This window comes from Mesocricetus auratus, unplaced genomic scaffold (genome assembly GCF_017639785.1).
Source record: "Mesocricetus auratus isolate SY011 unplaced genomic scaffold, BCM_Maur_2.0 Super-Scaffold_100018, whole genome shotgun sequence".
NCBI lineage: Eukaryota > Metazoa > Chordata > Mammalia > Rodentia > Cricetidae > Mesocricetus > Mesocricetus auratus.
In genome coordinates, this window is record NW_024429199.1 from 37,013,076 (window position 1) to 37,032,357 (window position 19,282).

Genomic DNA, 19,282 nt, shown 5'->3' on the forward strand with positions numbered 1-19,282 from the left:
TTTAAATTATAAGAGTTACCAAAGATAAGCATCCATAACTAATAATTATTCTCCATGTCATGGTGTGGGAGCTGGTTGTTGTCCACGCCCACCCAAGCCTGTCACAGGTGGCTCTTCTTGTGGGTCCAGGCTTGGGTGCTGCTCCTACTTGAGGTTGGGACATTTGACAATTTCTCAGGTCTGATTGTTCAGATGTTGTCTTATTTAGGGTTTCTATTGCTGTGAAGAAACACCATGAGAAAAGCAAGCTGGGGAGGAAAGGGTTTATTTGGTTTACACTTCCATGTGGTATCCATCACTGAAGGAAACTAGAACAGAAATACAAGCAGGGCGGCATGGAGGCAGGAGCTGATGCACAGGCCATGGAGGGTGCTGCTTACTGACTTGCTCCCCACAGCTTGTTCCATTGATTTATTAAAGAGCCTGGGACCATCAGCCCAGGGATGGTACCACCCACAGTGGACTGGGCCTTCTGCTCTTGTGAGCATTCTGTCCCTGCCAGCCTGGTTCCACAGCTGTGTCAGCCCCAAAATGAACACTCATAGTCTTATATTAATTATGATACTGTTGGCTGGCGACTAGTGTTTCTTATTGGCTAGCTCTGTTTTAATTATTAACCCATTTCTATTAATCCATATATTTCCACGTGGTCTTGGCTTACCAGGGAAGGCCGGGCCTACAATTACTGTGCCTGCTACATGATGACTGCTCAGCATTCCAACAGAGAAGAGAGCAATTTGCTGTTTGTCCCTGCTTATAACCTCATTCTGTCCAGGTATCTCACTTCGTGTCTGGCCCATCAGCCAACCAGTGTTTTATTCACTAAGGAATAAGAGAAACATATACACAGAAGAACATTCCCCATCACTCTGCCATCAACTACTATTTAAGGAAATGCCCAATAGCTGGATCTTATGGAGACATTTTCTCTATTGAGGTTCCCTCCTTTCAGATAATTCTAGCTTGTGTCAAGTTGACATTACATATCCAGCACAGATGATTTTGAAATGCCCTCATGCTCATGTGTGTAATTGATTTTGATATGTGTATGAGTGATGTCTTTGACTTTTAGGAATAAGGCATTGATCTGACTTTGTCTTATGGGTGGTGCTAGACAGAAGGCATGTCTAAGTGTACAGGAGATGTCCAGGCATCAACTTGTTGCTTTTAAAATGGAGTCACCTTGAGGAATACCCAGGATAAAAGCCATCATTTTACACAATAAGGAGTAACCTAGCCCAGGGAGTAGCCTAATCTCCTCGAGGTCATAGTCTAAGAGTGAGAAAGGGAACAGGAATAAAGCTATATAGAGTCTCTGGTGACAATGACCTGTTACATCTTGAGGAAGAGATAGAGGAGGCATGGAGACGGTCAACTTAAATTATTCACAGCACATTTGGTCAGAAGTCAAACGGTAGATTCCCAACATCATCAGGTGTCTTTCTTTCCTGGCTGTGATGCAGAAGAGGAGTAGTAGCAGCAGCTGGAGACACTGAGTGTAAATCAGACTCCAGATGAGGACTCTAGGGAGCATTGCGGAGAAGCACCTGGTAACAAAAGGGGGCCAGTTAGAGTGGGCACCTGCACATCTGCAGCCCACTCTACTCCATTTCAGATGCGCGATCTCCCCACTTCACAGACGTGCACTTCATCGTGTGTGTGTGTGTGTGTGTGTGTGTGTCTTTACTTTAATCCTTTTTGCTCTTTTGTCCTTCAGATGGAAATGAGGTTTTGACATGTGAAAGGTCCCCAAATATCTATATTTGTAGTTTAGCTTTCACTTTACTTTTAATGAGTTTTTGTGGTTCTTTTCAGACAAAGCATTGGTTTCTGGTCCAAGTTTTCTTGGAACTTCACGTGTACCACAGGCTCTTTATCCCTGCTTCTCAAGTGTTGAGATCACGAGCATGTGCAATACTACCCAGAGTTTACAGTTTATAAAAACAAACAAACAAACAAACAAACAAATATCTTGAATGCTTACCTAGTAGGGGATACATCACCATCATGTTCGTGGTATTCTCAGGGTGAGGTTCACCCATTGCACTTGGGGTGTGCTGACCCCCGCAATTTCCCCAAATTCGGGAAACTGGACTGAAAAATGAGTAGTTCGAGCTCTCTCCTAGTAGAAAAATTAAAAAGAATCATATTGAAATAATTATACCTACTCAAATACTAAAAAAGGAAAATAAAACACAGGGTTTCATATTAACTGATATTACATGTAAATAAGCATTCTTATAGAGGGGAGATTTAACATAATAGAAAATCAGTCTCTTGGCCATCTCCATCACACTTTGTATGCTACCTCTAGACTGCAGATGGCAAAATGTAATGATGTTGGTGAGGAGAATGAGCTTTGTAAACATTTTTTGCAATTCCAAAGGACACCAAGATTAGCACTGAAGTTTTACGTGCACTGAAGTCTAGCAAAGAAATCGGTAGATTATATAGGTTCTCCTTTTGTTTCGTTTTGGTTTTTTGATTGGCTGCTTGTTTCATCAGGATCTCACCATGCAGTTCAAGTTGGCCTTGAAATTGGTGATGCTTTTGCCCCAGCCTCTTGAGTGCTGGAAGTACAGATATGTATTGCAGTGCCACCTGGTAAATAAACTTTTTTTATTCTGTTTTTGTCTTAAAGACTATCATAAAGGCACAGCTACTAATGCATGGAGTATGACACAGGCATAATATTTAGTGCCATTCTCCAATAAGATTTATTTAGACATAAACCTATGTATAATAATAATGATGATGATGATGATAAATTGTAATAATAATTTCTAGTCTTTCTTTCTGTGAGATTGGGTCTCCTCTTGTAGCTGGAACTGACTTTAAACTCACTACACAATCAAAGATGGCCTTTTATTCCTGATCCCCTGGCTCCACTTCCCCAGTGCTGGGATCCTAGCTCTAACTCCCCATGTTCATGTATTGCTATACCAGGAAGTGACAACAATTGGCACTGATAGCATTTTGGCTAGAGCATATAGTGTTACACTGGAAACATTGGAGCAAGGAACAGAGTCTTGTGGGTGTTTAAATGACACCATCAGACATAAATTCTAAGTTCAAGGAGTCTGCATTCTGAAAGTTTCTATATGCTCCCTCTCTAGGTCTACAGTCCTGCTGCTCATATACCCATGTTCTTACGTAAAGAAAAGTGCACTTTGAATGCTTGAGGACAAAATAGGGAAACTGAGTTGAGAGATGTCTTTATTAAGATCTTGGGTGTCTTCCTGATGAAGAGAACTGTGGAGCAGTGTCTCTATGGTCACCCTGCTGTGACATAGCACACCACAACCTGTGGCAACTCCTTGTCCTATGGTCAGTGAAATGTCTCTGTGGGAAAAGAGTTTATGGTACCTGAACTGAATCTCTGGAATAAGAGGGACAGATGGAAGAACCAACTCCACAAATTCTTGTTGTTTTTGCTGTGACATGAACAGCTTCAGCACACGAGAACTTTACCAGAGCAATCACACTGCCCAGGGCACACAGTGGCACAGGATCTCATGCGCTCTATGTATTCAGTCAACTACACCCTGCATGGAGGGAGGTGAGCAGGAAAGAGTAAAATGGGGATTCTAATGAGTGTGTGCAAATGACTTTACATGGAGTGAGTACATGGCAAGTGTCGTGGTGGTGGCACAGGCAAGTGGGGCATTCGGGAGCTTGTTTCCTTCAGTTCCTGGTGTCTGAGCAGAAGACATTGTAGGGAAATGGCAGCCAGACTGTGAAAGGTCAGTGTTGGAGGGATGAGAAGATGACTCAGTGGTTAAGGCTCTGCTATGCTAGCATGAAGACCAGAATTCACATCCCTGATACCCATGGGACACCTGCTACAAGTCCTCAGCAGACTAACCCTGCGAAAAACCAGAATGGGACCACAGCTTCCTTCTTACCTTTTTGGGGATGGCTTTTCTTCTTCAAATATTTGCAAATGCAAATGCCCATAACAACAACAATAGCAACAACACAGAGGATGATGGGGATGGCTACTGCCATGGATTCTCTGTTATCACGAAGCTGCCTGATAGGTGGAAGCTGGGTGGTGTTCATGGCAGATGCAATCTGTGTAAAGTTTGGGGTTCTTGATGTTGGTCCTTTAAAAAAATCAGAAAAATTCTGGATAAAGTTTCAAACAAGACTCCACCAGCACCTCCTCTCCCCAGACAGCCCGAGGAACTCAGGTGTAATAACTGTTTTTCAATTCCTGAGCAGAGTTTTGTGTAAGATGTCCTTGAGGTTTACTTAATTACCAAAGAAAGCAAATGTCTATTAAACCATCAAACAATGTGACATATTTACTGTGGTGGTGAGAACTTTCTGGATGTTGGCTCAATTGTTGTTTAATTGCACCAGAGAAAGATACTGAAAGTTTTCCAAGTGATGTGGACTTGGAGGAAGGGCAGCTCTGAGTGAGGAAGGAAAGGCTGGACGTTTACAGTGATGCTCACAGACTTGGGCCATTAACAGGTCATGCAGTGCCTGGACCATTGATTAATAGGGAGTGAGAAACATTGGGAGGTGAGATGGGAAAGAGAAATTACTGTGGTTTTCAGTGGCTCTCATGAGAAGAAGACCATCAAGAAATCACAAATTCAGTCTACTGAATCTTCCATTATACACACATGTTGACATCTACACAGGGAAGTCACCAGACTTTTCAAGAGAATTGCCTTGCCTTCACCACCTTCTAGAGGTTTCCTTGTGGTAATCTACCTAACTACTTACTTGGCATTTCCTTCTGGTGCTTTAAGAATTCCTCAAGGCAGTATCTGGAATCTCCAATGGAGAGCATGGCTAGATCTTGTGCTAGTTCTGCATTATTCTCCCAATTCTCTAGGACACCTGTGGCATTATTGTTAATCACCTTCCATTTCTTGTTTTTTTGATTATAGTGAACATAGATGAAGGAGTACTGTCCATCAATGGTGAAGTTCCAGGAGGCATCAGTGTGCTGTCCTTGTTTATACTGAGATACCATGGTGCCCTCCAGGGCGTGATGGCCTGCAAATGAGACACAAAATGGTCATCTCCTCCCTTTATAGCGCCATCACCCCCTCAGAGGTCAAGTCTTCCTCTGCACCCTCAGGACCTGTTTTGTTTCCTTCCAGACTTATCATTTCTTACCCATTGGGCACCAAATCCTTCCAGCCTGGGGCAGGATTCATGTCTTTTATGCTAATACAGCCACAGCCCCCTTCCCACGTGGGCTCTCTCTTTCCTGTCTCTTATTGATACCCTCTCTCTTTGCATCCTGTCCCTTACTTACCCCTGGTCAGCACTGCCTGGTTTTCCATGAGAAGTAGCTGCTTCCTCAACTCTTCTCCAGTGTCTTTTAGTTTTGGGTACAAACCTCCACATGTCTTAGCAGCATTTACCACCTTTCCTCCGTTACTATGGTGAAGTAAAGTCACTCCATCTGCCGTGCACTGTACTTCCCAACCTTCTTCTCCGTCTGTGGGATGAGACTTGATACTGAAGTCGCACCTGAGATAGTGTGTGCCTGTGAGAGACACGTGACTGTGAGGTACGAAGGAATCGTGGTTCTGTGACATCTAGATTCATCCTCACTGGCAAAAGCGCAGGGAGTCAAGGCCTTTAGTCATCACCACAGTGGCATGGGAGGCAAGGGCAGAGCTTTCCACATATCCACACCCAGTACCATTGCCAGGATCCGTCATAGTCGCCCCTGATTAGCTGAGGAGCTAATCCACAGAATGTCTCCCGGTGGGAAGGGACTGAAAGACACTTAATGGATGGGAAAGTGGGAGGGGCAGGGAAGGGAGCAGAGCAGGCAGCTGGTTGAAGAGTCAGATGGAACCAAAGCTGATCTTGGTGGTAGAAATCCCTAATCCCAGCCCTTGACAGACCTAGGGAGAAAAGGGAGTGTTGCAAATTCGTTAGTGTGGACCTCGGTGTGAAATCTGCCATAAAACAAAGCAACGGCTAGAATAAACGGGAGAAAGTGAAAAAGAGAAAGAGATCCGTGAAGCATCTGTTGTGATCTGCTTAAAAAATACGGTGGGAAGCAGACAAAGAAAGTTTTGCGGCAAAGAGGTTCAGGAAAGGCGGAGGGCTTGTGCAGACAGCCCTGGGAAGAGTCTTCAGAACATACACTGCCAAGGGTCTCTCACTGTGACCACCACCTCAGGGTCTCCTGACTCGGTTTAGGCTTCCTGTGGACCCCAGTTCGGCTGAGAGCTGACAGCAGCACCAGGATTCCCCTCTGGCATCTTGCCCTCCTTATTTGTCCTCCTGGTAATATAACTTTCAGGCAGCATTCCTTGGCTGGGAAAGTGGTGGGGCGGGGCAAGGGAACGTGTGTCAGAGTCCACTACCTAGAGGAAGACGTCCACCTCGTGATTCAATAAGCTGGTATTTTCCCCGGATTCTCCCCCATCCCTGCTCCCGAATGCCCTCCTACTTCCCGCTGCCCTCCAGTTAGACCGCGGTAACTCACCAGAGGGCCACATAGACCCTGAAGAAATCAGTAGAACGGAGATGCTCAGAGCCTTGGTGGAAAGACAGTGCCAGGCGGCTGAGTTCTTTGCCATACCATGAACAACAGAACAACAGGTTTACTAACAGTGTCCTCGGAGAGAAGAGCCTACAAACAGCCTTAGTCCTTCCCTTTGGGAGGAGGAGACTATGATCTGAGTGGAGCACTGCTGTCTGTCTTCGTCCAATCCCCAGGCCCATAAAGCTGGTCCCACCCCACCGCATGCTGCTCAACCTGAAGTAGTTTACAAACCTGAATTCCAAAGCCCTGCCTTTTTTTTTTTTTCCATCATCGCTGCAAGGCCCACAGCCTGAATGGGGCATGTGTACTCTAAGGCCATCCGACCATAGCAACTTGGAGCCACATCTTACCTGTGGTATTTGGACAGACAGACAGACAGGCAGACATGAATACACTGAAACTGAAAAGTGACATCACCTTTCCTCTTTTGAGTCATTAAAAACAAAACCTATCAGTCGTTGTACGTCATGCGTCTCTTTTCCTCATCCTCAGGCAAATGCAAACTTTCCTGAAGGCTTGTGCTCCCACTGAGGCTAGAGCACTCGAAGGCACCAGGTTTTGTTTCTGTTGCAGATTAAAATTAGACTTTTCTTTGACTTACAGCACTAAGCCACTGATGCTGTAGTTTATTGTTCTGTGTGTAAATCTTATCTGCCTTGCTTACCCTGAGAAACTGAAGCCTCACATTGTATTTTACAAAGAATTATTGCTGTAAAAGTGTATATGTATACCTGTACACCCAAGCACTGGGGGAAGACCAGATGTATAGAGAAAAAGAAACAGAAAAGAGAGCTAGAGAGACAAAATACAAATCGGAGAGACAAAGAGGTGCAGAGATAGTTAGACAGAGAAACAGATCAGCAGGAGACAAAGAGAAAGAATTAAGAACATGCAGAGGAGCAATTGTGTGTGAGTCAGAGTCTTTTTCCCTCAGATAATAGTTCCCTCCCTTATTTGTAGTTCCTTTTTTGAACCCTGAGTGAAAATTTTGGAAGCTGGCCTTTTAAAGTTTTCCATATTTATGCATCTTGACACTTTATGACTTCTAATTTTATGTAGTATGGCCACACCTTTCTTCCTTAAACCCAGGAAATAAGAAACTTCCCATGGTTAAGAAAGTGAAACTAAGAAGTTTTAGAGGACAAACCAGGCTGTAGAAGGAGACAACAATGACCAGTCTAGCTCATGTAAGATTCCAGACCTGTCCGAGGCCTGCAAGCTGTGCAGATTCAGCTCTGCTGTTCAGTGAGGTGAGCTCTGCAGTGATGAACCTGCTGTGAATTCATCCCAGCTCCTGTAAGTGATTCCTTCCCCAACTCCTGTTAGTAACCCCCAAGAAAACCCAGTGGTTCCCCAAGTTGGACCTTCCTGCTCTTGTGCTTTGGTCTGTGCTAGGTTCTGATGCTGAGGTGAGTGTGTGTGTGTGTGTGTGTTTGTGTGTGCACGCATCTGCCCAGGTAAAGCCTTTGGTACAACAGCAGTTATCCTAAGACACAATAAGCTTGTGGGATCATGTCTTGGCTTTGATATCAGCAGACAGAGTGGAATAGTGTGAGAGACTTTGTCTGCACAGCTGTTGTCATCCTTGGTGTGTGGATGCTGGATTTGTAAAAGATGCTTTGAAGAAATGTAGGAAAGGAGGATCATTACAAAGACAACCCTGATGTCAGGCCCCAGTCTGGAGTGGAGGTGCAGAGCACAGGAGGGAAACTGAGGCAGTGAGCTTATGTGGTGGTTTGAAGACAGACCATCATAGGCTCACATATTTGAGTGCTAACTCATCAGGGAGTGGCATTACTGAGAAGAATTTGGAGGTATTCTTGTTGGGGTAGGTGTGGCCTTGTTGGATGAAGACACGGGGGTCCCATGTTTCCCTCTCTTCCTGTGCCCGAGGATCCCGATGGAGAACTCTCAGCCTCTTCTGCAGCATCATGTCTGCTGTGTGCTGTCATACTCCCTGCTATGACAACAATGAACTAAACCCCCGAGACTGTAAGCCAGCCCTAATCAAATGCTCTCCTTCACAAGAGTGGCAATGGAACACTAACTAGGATAGCTTACATCTCTGCTCTTCTTTGGGGATGACATCAGTTTTCATGTCTCCAGTTACTCAGCTGGGACTTTCATGACACTTCCCTTTTCCTGAAGCTCTTACATTCTGCGGTTCCTTAGACTCTGTTTTTAATATGGTCTTTAGGAGGCTGGCTGCACTAGAAAGTCTTGATTGAGAAGGGGCCCAGGTTTGGATCCCCAGTGAGAACCTGGACACAGGGTCCATGATTGAACTATGTGCTGCACACTGACAGCTTCTCCACTCCATGATCTGACACACAGCTTGTCTTCTATCAGCTGTCTGGACCATTCACTGCCACTGCTGCTCTTGGTGGTCGACCCTTGACACTGGCGTCTGTAAAATGCTGGGTCTTCACCTGCAACTGCACTTTCACTAGTAGCCTATTCTGGGCTGTTTACATGGACTCTGACTCTGGCACACATTGCCAAGCCTCAGCTGCTCTCCACGGCCCCCTCATACCTTCAAAAATAGTGGATCTTACACTGCCAAGTTCGACTTTCAGCACAGGATACAACCTTGGCCATGTCTGGAACACAGCCTTGATGCTGACTCTCAGGAAACACTTTCCAGAAGACCTCACCTAAAGATTCTGGTTTCTTCGTAATCATTGCTAATTTCTCAGCTCCAGCTGAGCAGCATGGAGTCCCCAGCAAAGCAAAGTCTCACTTTAGTGGTTCTGGTACCTTGTTAATCACAGGTGATTCCTCAGCCCCAGCTACCCAGAACCTTTGACTCTTGGTTCTTTGGCACAGTAGTGTCTGCTGTCCTACTCTTCCACATGGTTTTCTTCCAAGCTCCTAAAGAATGCTCCAGTGAACTCTCAACATGAGATGACTCTTCTAGGCTACAGTTCCAAAGTCCTTCTACAATTCTACCCACAAAGCATGGCCAGGTTTGTCACAACTCTGCCACACTATCCTGGTGTCACCTTGCCTCAGGTAGGGTAACTATTGTTGTGAGGAAACATCGTGACCAAAGGAACTTGGGGAGGAAAGAGTTAATTTGGCTTCCACTTCCAAGGCACCGTTTATCACTGAAGGAAGTCAGGACAGGACTCTAACAGGGCAGGAACCTGTAGCTGGGATGGTGCAGAGGTGGGTGCTGCTCACTGGACTGTTATTGTGGCTCACTCAGCCTGGTTTCTTATAGAAAAGGACCACCAGCATGGGTGGGGCCCTATGCTATCATCAGTCATTAAGACCATGACCTACAAGCTTGCCAGATTTTGTGGGAGCATTTTTAACTTGTGGTTCCCTCCTCTCAGAGGAATTCAGCTTATCTGGGCTTGACATAAAACTACCCAGAACATACCTTACATTTATCACGTTCATTCAATATTGCTGTATTGTCTGGAATCTTTGTTAGAAGGAACTGTGAATCCCCCTCACCAAGTTTCAATAGTACTTTGTTTCCAATGATGGCATACCTGGCCATTACAAACCACAGTCATTAACACAATGTGTTCACTCCATATTTATTCAATATAGTACTCAAAGTTCTAGCTAGAGCAATAAGACAACAAAATTAGGTAAAGGGGATACAAATTGGAAAGGAAGGAATCAAACTATCATTATTCACAGATGATATGATAGTATACATAAGTGATCCCCAAAACTCTACCCAGGAACTCCTCCAACTGATAAAAACCTTCAATAGTGTCACGGGATACAAGATTAACTGAAAAATTCAGTAGCCCTCCTATATATAGATAATAAATGCGCTAGGAAAGAAATTAGAGAATCATCACCCTTTACAATAGCCACAAACAACATAATAAATCTTGGGGGTAATTCCAATCAAACAAACGAAACCCCTGTATGTCAAGTACTTCAAGTCTTTAAAGAAAGAAATTAAAGAATATACCAGAAAATGGAAAGATCTCTCATGCTCTTGGAAAGGTAGAATCAACATAATAAAAATGACAATCCTGTCAAACGTAACCTATGGATTCAATACAATCCCCATCAAAATCCCAACACAATTCTTCACAGACTTTGAGAGAACAATACTCAACTTCATATGGAAAAACAAAAAACCCAAAATAGCTAAAACAATCTTGTACACTAAAGAAAATTTTGGAGGCATCACCATCCCTGACTTCCAACTATACTAAAGGGCTATAGTAATAAAAACATTTTTGTATAAAAACAAACAGGTATATCAATGGAATAGTATTGAAGACCCTGACATTAATCCACACACTTATGAACATCTAGACTCAGCGATACCACTCTTGGACATTTTCCCAATAACCTGGGAAACAACCAAGTGTTTTTTGATCCAATTGTGTTCACCCAATGATTCCATCTGTGGTTATTAAAGAAGTAAGCTTTATTTAAAGAAGTATTTATTTAAAGAAGTATTAAAGGAGTAAAGAAGTAAGAAGTGAATGGCTATTTATAAGAACCTGGATTCCTCACTAGTGAACACACCACTGAACACAATGTCTCTCCCTCCAGCACCATTGACTGCAGAGAGATCCCAGGGCCCCTGGAGCCTCATGAGCCCCTCTCCCTCCATGAAGGGAAGGATGACAGTTCTGCTCTTGTGCAGGGATCATGCAAGTCCTCAGAGCCACTGAGAGGTCAACAGTTGACAGCCATGTCATGGAGGGAAAACAATGTTCTCTTACATCTTTCCCTCCCTCTCTGAGAGACTCCTGACTCCTGTGTGTGGTGATGTACATGTCTGGTGTAGCAAATCCTTTCACTCCCTTGCCTCCGGCTCATCATCCTGGGACAATATTTTGGTGGCCTGGTTGGGGACCTTTGCATTTGTCTCCATGGGCATCTCTTTCTTCTGTGGCTTCTGGCAGTTGATGGGACAGTTCATGGGCAGCTGAAGATTTCTTCTTGGACAACTAGTGCAGTGAGATCCAAAGCTTCAAATGTGAGTCAGAAAGTGGTTAGTCCTTTATCTCAACAGAGACTTCTGCAAGTCACCACTTAGCTTGTACCCTGATGTACCATGACCCCAAAAAATGGAGATGGATTAGAGTTTGAGGCCACCTGACCATTTCTGGGGTCAACAGCCACTCAACTGCATGTGACACAGTGTTGGAAGTGAGACAGAAAGTAAATGCTCAGTTCTAGTTGATTGTGTGAAAAAACCTTTGCCAATGTTTTTGGAATGAGTACATGGTAAGGGTCATGCCAGGAGTGCATGCAAATCAGGTGTTTGGAAGCTTGTTAAATTCAGTTCTCATGTCTGAGAAGCACACAATATTTTGAACTGGTAGTCAGACTGTCCAAAGGTCAGAGTTGGAGGGGTGGGAAGATGGCTCAGTAGGTACCAGGCCCTTGGTATACAAATATGAAGACAGTAATTCACATCTATGACACCCAGTGGGACACCTGCCCTAAGTCCTCAGCAGACTAACCCTACCAAAACCAGAGTGAGACCCCAGTTTTTTCTTATCTCCTTGGGGATGACACTTCATGAAAATGCAAATGCAAATCCAAATACAGAAGATGATGATGGGGTTGGCTACTGCAGTGGTGATAGATTTACTGTTGTTGGAAAATTGCCTGGTATCGAGAGGCTGGATGACACGTAGAAGCTGAGTGAAATCTGGGGCCCTTGATGTTGGTCCTTAAAAAAATCAGGAAGTTATGGATAAAATGAAAAACACACCTCGGTCAGCATCTTCTCTCCCCAGGCAGCCTGAGGAATTCATGTGTAACAAGGTCTTGAGTAGAGAGGAGCGGAGTTGTGTGTATGATGTCCTTGAGAGTGTATTTCATTACTGAAGGAAACAAATGCCTATGGAACTGAAATACAATGTGACATATTTACTATGGGTAGAACTTTCTGGATGTCGGCATGATTGGAGGTGTTCAGTTGTTGCCAGAGAAAGATAGTGAAGCCTTTCAAAGGGATGTGGGCCTGGAGGAAGGGCAACTCTGAGCAAGGAAGGAAAGGCTGGGCGTTTACAGTGATGCTCACAGACTTGGGCCATTAGTAGGCCATGCAGCACCTGGACCATTGATTAATAGGGTGTGAGAAACATTGGGTTGTGAGATGGTAAAGAGGAATCCCTGTGGTTATTGTTGGCTCCTCAGACAGGAAGACCACCAAGAAATCACTCTATCAAATCTTCCATTATGCACATATGCTGATGTGTTCATAAAGAAGTTACCAGAATTTTCAAGAGAACTGCCATGTGTTTCCTAACTTGTGGTCGTTTCCTTGTGACAAACCACACAGCTATTTACTCCAGTGCTTTAAGAATTCCTGGAGGCAGTAACCAGAGTCTCCCATGGAGCACTTCCTGAGATCTTGTACTAGGTCTCTGGTAGTCTTCCATCGCTTCATGGCACCTCTGTCTTCATCGTGAGTGACTCCCCACGTCTTGTTTATTGGAGAAAGATGGAAAGAATACTGTCCACTCATGGTGAAGTTCCAGGAGGCATCAGTGAGTTGTTCTCCGTTATACTGAGATATTGTGGATACCTGGGAGGTGTGATGACCTGCAAATGACACACAAAACCATCGTCTTCCACAAACCCTTATGGAGCCATCGCCACTCCAAGGTCAAGCCTTTCTCCACATGCCGAGGGACCCGTGCTCTTTCCTCCTGAGCTTGCCATCTCTTACCCATTGGCACCATGTACTTCTAGCCTGGGTCATTATTCTGCCCTTTTGTGCAAATCCATCCACAGCTCCTTTCTGCCTGCTCAGCCCTTCCTGTTTCTAACTGGTATCCTCCATCCTTGCATCCTGTCCCACACTTACCCTTGGTCTTGACTGCCATGGTTTGCAAGCCAAGTAGCTGCTTCCTCAACTCTTCCAAAATGTGTTTAAGCCTGTGGATCAAATGTGTCCATGCTTCAGTGGAAGCTACCTGCTTTCCCAGGTCACCCAAAGGTGTGGCTTCATTGTTATCACAATGAAGGAAAGGTACTCCATTCACTGAGCACTGCCCTTGAGACCACGGCTCTTTATGTGTGGAACGAGCCTTGACAATGAAGTTGCCACTAAGAGAGTTCGTATCTGTGAGAGAAACATACAAGTGAGGTACAAACAGGAAGTAGAAAGTCACAGGACTCATGGTTCTGTGACACCAAATGATACCCAGAATCCCTGTGAAGGGCAAAGGACAGGAAGGGAAGCCTCTAGTCTAGATATCCACCAGCTTCTGGACCCTTATTTCTATGCCATCTTTGACTCTTAGGTTGGTAGGACCCCTGAGATACAGTGTCACCAGGAAGATTTACCTCACAAGTACTTAGAGTGAGTCTTATCAAGTGTTGAGGAGCAAAATATATCAGATAGTATCTGTGTTCCTGGGACTAAAAATACAGTGAACACACAGGGAAAGGAGGCATCATAGGACATCTGGTGAACTCAGCAGGAACCTGGGTGTTCAGGAGAGGCTCCTGGAGTAAGGCTCACTTGTCATGGAAAGGGGAGCTACACCTGTGAGCACAGTGCTCACCCCTGTCCCTGTGTCCCAACTGGGCCCTTCACACAACACTGTTGGGCATCAGATCTCAGATTCTCCCACATCAAACTGCAGCCCTGACACATTCTCAGGTTGAGGTCTCTGTCTGTGACCTGCTTGAAGCCTGATCTCTTTCCTGTTCCTCAGACGGGTGTTTCCCAGCACACCTATGGCCCCTGGTCTGCCGACTTTCACTAACAGCAGAAGACATAGCATCCTAGAACTGTTCTGTTTCTGGTCAGCAGACTGCACCAACAATCAGGGAGGAACTAGTGGATACACACATAAATTCTCTTTTGTGTATGAGTGTGTGTGTGTGTGTCTGTGTATGTGTGTATGAGCACTGAAATCTAAACTAAATAATATTTTAAAGCAACTTTTAGTAAGTTTGAAACATAATTACATTTAAAAAATGCAAAGATGTTAAAAACAACCTTTTTTCCTTCTCCTTCCCCAAATCTTCCCCTATGAGCTGGATTGCTGGAGAGTGGGGAGCTCCTTTCCTGTCCCCTTCCACCAGCTTCCTCTCCACTCCTCCTCTCTGCCTCTTCTATCACCTGTTTCTTCCCGTGTCCATGATCCCCCCAACACTCTACCGTCCCCTTCCTAACACTCCTAAGCTTTGAATTTGTTCTAGAATGGCTGGGATTCTTTCCCACTCATTATACTGTCCTGGAAGATTGGTGGACACTCACATGAGCTCTCTGGAGCACACTAGCATTGTGGTTTGAATTAAAGGTCACAAACCCCTAACTTTAAAGTGGACCCCAATGATATATGTTCCAGCTATTTCTGAGAAAAATCCAGTTAGAATGCTGATGAAATTTTTACCAAAGCAGGAACAGGGAATTATGGTGGTGATTTAAAGACAGCATCCCTGATTTAAAATTTATCTAATTAATAATAATAATAGCCATGGTATGTTGCTTTTGGTAGAGTGTTTTTATCACATTAACAGAAAGAAACTAGAAAAGCACAGGCCAGGTCCCCTGGACATGAGTGCTCCAGGGATGTCTTCCTGGAAGTGGTCAGAGGACAGCCCACACCACAGGACAAGGAAATCGAGGCTGCTGGAATCTGGCAATAGAAGAGCAGTGATCACAACTCTCAGAGAAGAGCATGTGTCAGAGTGGACATGACAGCAATGATGGGAAAAGTCTCTGTGTATATGTAAATAAAGCGCTGCTGGCCAATAGGGAAGCAAGATAGGTGGGACTAGGAGTCAAGGAGGATTCTGGGAAATGTTGTCAAGTGTAGAGGGTCGCTCTGTGATCTCAGGAAGAGAGGATGCATGAGGCTGTGTCCTTGGTAAGATAAGCCCTTGTAAAAATATATAGATTAGCAATTATGGGTTAATACTTCAGTCAGAGCTAGCAAATGAGAGACCATAGCAAACAGGTAACAGCTTCATAATGAATACAGTGTCTTGTGTGTTATTCAGGGACTGAGACAGCAATGGGACCTAGGCATGGCAGGAAGAATCCCTTTACACAGCAAACATTTCCTGGGGAGTGTGCAGAGTCCATGCTGCTCTGTGGGATGCTGGGGCATCCTGCTGAGAAGCACAGGGAGAAGATATCGCCCTTGCTCAGCAATGATGGCTCAGGACTGGGATGGTGTTAGGAAGCTGTATCCCTGGATCCCAGCAAACATAGAATGGGAAAATCCCTTTAGGTGAATTGGTCAGGAGGGAGTGACATCCAGGACAGTGGTTCACTGATGAGTAAGGAGGACCCTGCTTAAGGGGGCCATGGCTAACAGAACACAAAAATCCTGAATATAATAGATGTTTAGCCAACGCAGATGTGGTTGGATTTTAATAACAAAAGACAAGCAGATGAACAGGAGTTAACAGTGGCCATCCCAGGGCTCCTGTGGTCACTGTTTAAGGCTGAGCCGTTGGGGCTGGACAGGTGCACAGAGGTTAAGGGCACTTGTGGCTTTTGCAGTAGATCCTGGCTCACCCCCAGCGACAACCTGGTAGCTTACAACTGCCTCCAACTCCAGTTTTAGCGGATTTTATGCTCTGTTTTGCCCTCCAAGAGTACCAAGCACACATGTAGTACCCATATTATGTACCCATATTATGCAGTCAAGATCTTATGCACATAAAATAAAGTGTATCTCACAAACTTTAAAACTGCACTGTGTCAGCAGAAACCAATTGCCTTCTTGGGAGGACAGATCAGGTCCCAACAAGGAGGGACCTCTCAGCTCCATAGCATGAGCAGTGATTCCTTCTGTATAGCTTCATTACTGCCTTGTCACTCAGGTATGGACAGCTAGATGGCACAGTGACTGTTGGGCCTAAGAAAGGCTTGGATGTGAGGCCCAGTGTAAGCTTCTGAGCCTGACTTGAGTTTAGCGACCTGTCTCTAACCTGTAACCTCCACGTGGGGGTGACTCAGCCAGATCTGATGCAAGATTGCCCCCTGCCTAGCTACCTGCCTGCTTGGTGGAATACTATTGGCCCTTAACTCCTCACGTCACCTTACCCTATCCCAAGATTCCCATTCCCTACCTCAGTCCTATATAAGTTCCTGTGTGTTGGAATAAATCGAGATCCTGCTTTGACAGACTCCCGACTCAGTGTGGTTTTTTCTCCCTGGTAACTAATGGGGGGAGGGTCTGAGTTGTCCACACTCACCATCCCGCTCAGCCCCCGGGAAGAGGCCGGCTGGACCGCCCCCCCCCTCTACCTGCAGGGAGGACCCTGCACGGTGACTGTCCTGTTCCCAGATGGTTGTGGATATCTTATCTACAGAAAGTGCCTGTGGTTATTTCTCAAGTAAGCTGCCACCTCTCCCTCAGCAAGCCTCTCAGGCTTCAAGAAATGCCCCCTATGAGTCATGAGATACAGGAAATCACCAAGCTCAGGCCTCCTCTTATCATTGCTAGCTCACCCAGAAGTCATAGGCATCATAGAACCCACTGCTGCCTGGGAAGCAAGCAGCTCTGGCAGTGCATCTGAAGACGCTCTGGAGGACAGGGAGTGAGATTTGCACATGGCATATAGCCTAATCTGTGGTCAGAAGACTGGACAGAGTCCAAAGATGCTGTGCCATCCGTAGCCTGTTGCCTTTTGTTGCTGTCACACCAGATGCAGAGACAGATATCTTGAGGCTTGCCAGGTTGGAAGAAATTTAGTGACTTCATTGAATGACAGAAAGAACCCACTCCTGTCTACTGAAGACCAGTATCTGATGCCATAATCCAAGAGGCAGGCAACACGGGCCTGGAAGCAAGGACAGAATCTCCCATGGGGTCCAAGCAAAACCACTGCCAGAGTTAGTAGACAAAGTAGTCCTGATTAGCTGAGGTGTCTTCAGGCCGAAGCACAGATTGCCCCTGGTGGATCAGGGGCTAAAGGCAGTTTGGGAAAGTTTGGCTAGATGGGAAGGGGAGGGAGGTGAGCAGGCTGATGGTGTAAGTATTCCTTTGGGATTGGAGCTGAGCCTGGTAGTACAAACCTGTAACCCAGCCTTTGGAAGACTGAAGGAGAAGGGATTGTTGCAAATTCTGGAGTGTGTGCTTAAGTGTGGAATCCTGCTTACCTTGTCCCTGGAAGCATCTTTTGTCATCTGTTAGAGAATACCTTAGGAATTGTGGGCAAGAAAGTCCAAGGGCAAAGAGGTCCCAGGAGTGTAAAGGGAGGCTTTTTCCTTGAGAGAAGTCTTCCCGCCAGCCTGGTTCCAGAGCCGCATCAGTCCCAAATAAACACACAGGAGGCTGTATTCATTATGAAGCTGTTGGCCTTGCTTGTTTCTTACTGGCTAGCTCTGCTTTAAGTAATTACCCCATAATTGTTAATCTAAGTATGTCTCTTACCGGAGAAGTTTCCGGGCTTCCTACCCCATGGCGTTACATCTCGACTCTAATGTTTCTCCTTCCCAGAGTCCTCCTGGACGCCTAGTCCCACCTATCTAGATTCCTATCCGCTCAACAGTGCTTTATTGACATAAGACTTCCCCAACACAGGATGGTGTCTGGCTTGTGAGGAATCCCAGGGAAGGCATTCTTCAAAACATAGCCTGCCTTGCCTTGGGTCCAGGGGAGCTGTCTGAGCCTGCCTCCCTGCACTAGTGAGTGTGTTTAGGCTTCAGCTGGTCACAGTGGTGCTGAGGGCTTCACTAGATAGCTCATTTTTCCTCCTGCTATTTCCTTCCTAGCCTTTTGGGAAACTTTTTCCATTCCTTCAGTGCTGAAGACAATGGGTGAGGTACCCAGTGAGGACAATGGCGCCCAGACTTAAGGCTCAGCGAAGCCCAGGAGCTTCCTGTGAGGAGACTTCCTGTGTGACCTTTTTTTTTTTTTTTTTTTTTAGCTCAGCAGCCCTATGCTTGCCTTCAGCTCCCCAATCAAGTCCCTGTAATTCACCGGCCTGCAGGGTAATTCCCAGACAGCTCCCTAGAAGGAAAAGGGACAGAACTATGCACAGATTGCATCTGGGGGCTGCAGCCTTTGCCATTGCTAGTTCCAAAGACCTGGCTACCGACGGGTGTGGCTGGATCTATGGAGAGAATTGGGGAGTCCTCAGTACCCGCCCAGCAGCGGACCCCGGCAGAGATCCCCAAAGTTCTGGGCTGCTCATTCAGGCCTCCCCTTTCCTAGCTCCTGTCTTTTCCTCCGTCTCTTCTGCTATCTCTCAGGGGCTCTGTGACTCTGGTCGTCCCTCCTTGTGGAACGCAGACCCCATCGCACTCTGGAGCTTGGTTGGCTGCACTCTGAACTGAGAGGCCAGGACACTGTTGTCCTGGGCTCCCACACCCGATGGTCCCGACATTTCACTCATCAGCACCTGAGCCCTTAGGGGCCTTGGGCAACAAAACCAGGAAAGATAGAGACAGAATAATGTCCATGCCTCGAGCTGGTGTCTCCGCAGAAGGGACCCCGAGTCTGCCAAATTTTTAGTGGACCACAGCTCTGCCCTGTCCTGTGCCCACCCACAGCCACACCCCATGGCATGGGAGGCAATCATGTCATCTTCAAAACAGGTGCCTCTGGTTTATTGTTCTAGAAGTTTGTTTCTCCTTTAGCTTCATGCACACCCTTAATCTCCCTCAGACCTCCAGCCTGCTCGTCTCCACTTCCTCTTTCTAAGTTCCTCTCCTTCCCACACTCATTTCCGCTCCAGGCGCATTTCCATCACCCCTCCTGCCGGGTCGGGTTTGCTTTACCTTTGGTCAGTGTTGCTCTGCCCCCAGCCCCTTCTTAGTCACCTCTGCGCCCCCAGCCC

General features: G+C 45.9%; 1 protein-coding gene and 1 pseudogene across 1 annotated transcript; one reads left to right on the forward strand and one right to left on the reverse strand.

The window, feature by feature from the left end:
• Window positions 1-1,503: 1,503 nt before the first annotated feature.
• LOC121132896 (retinoic acid early-inducible protein 1-epsilon-like) lies at window positions 1,504-5,001 on the reverse strand. Its single transcript, XM_040728380.1, has 4 exons — window positions 4,738-5,001; window positions 3,906-4,106; window positions 1,985-2,122; window positions 1,504-1,547 (listed from the first exon to the last, which is right to left on the reverse strand). The coding sequence occupies exons 1-4, from the start codon at window positions 4,988-4,990 to the stop codon at window positions 1,504-1,506; spliced, it is 636 nt and encodes a 211-aa protein (XP_040584314.1). The 5' UTR covers window positions 4,991-5,001.
• On the forward strand, window positions 1,977-2,123 carry LOC121132936 (annotated as a pseudogene).
• Window positions 5,002-19,282: the final 14,281 nt, after the last annotated feature.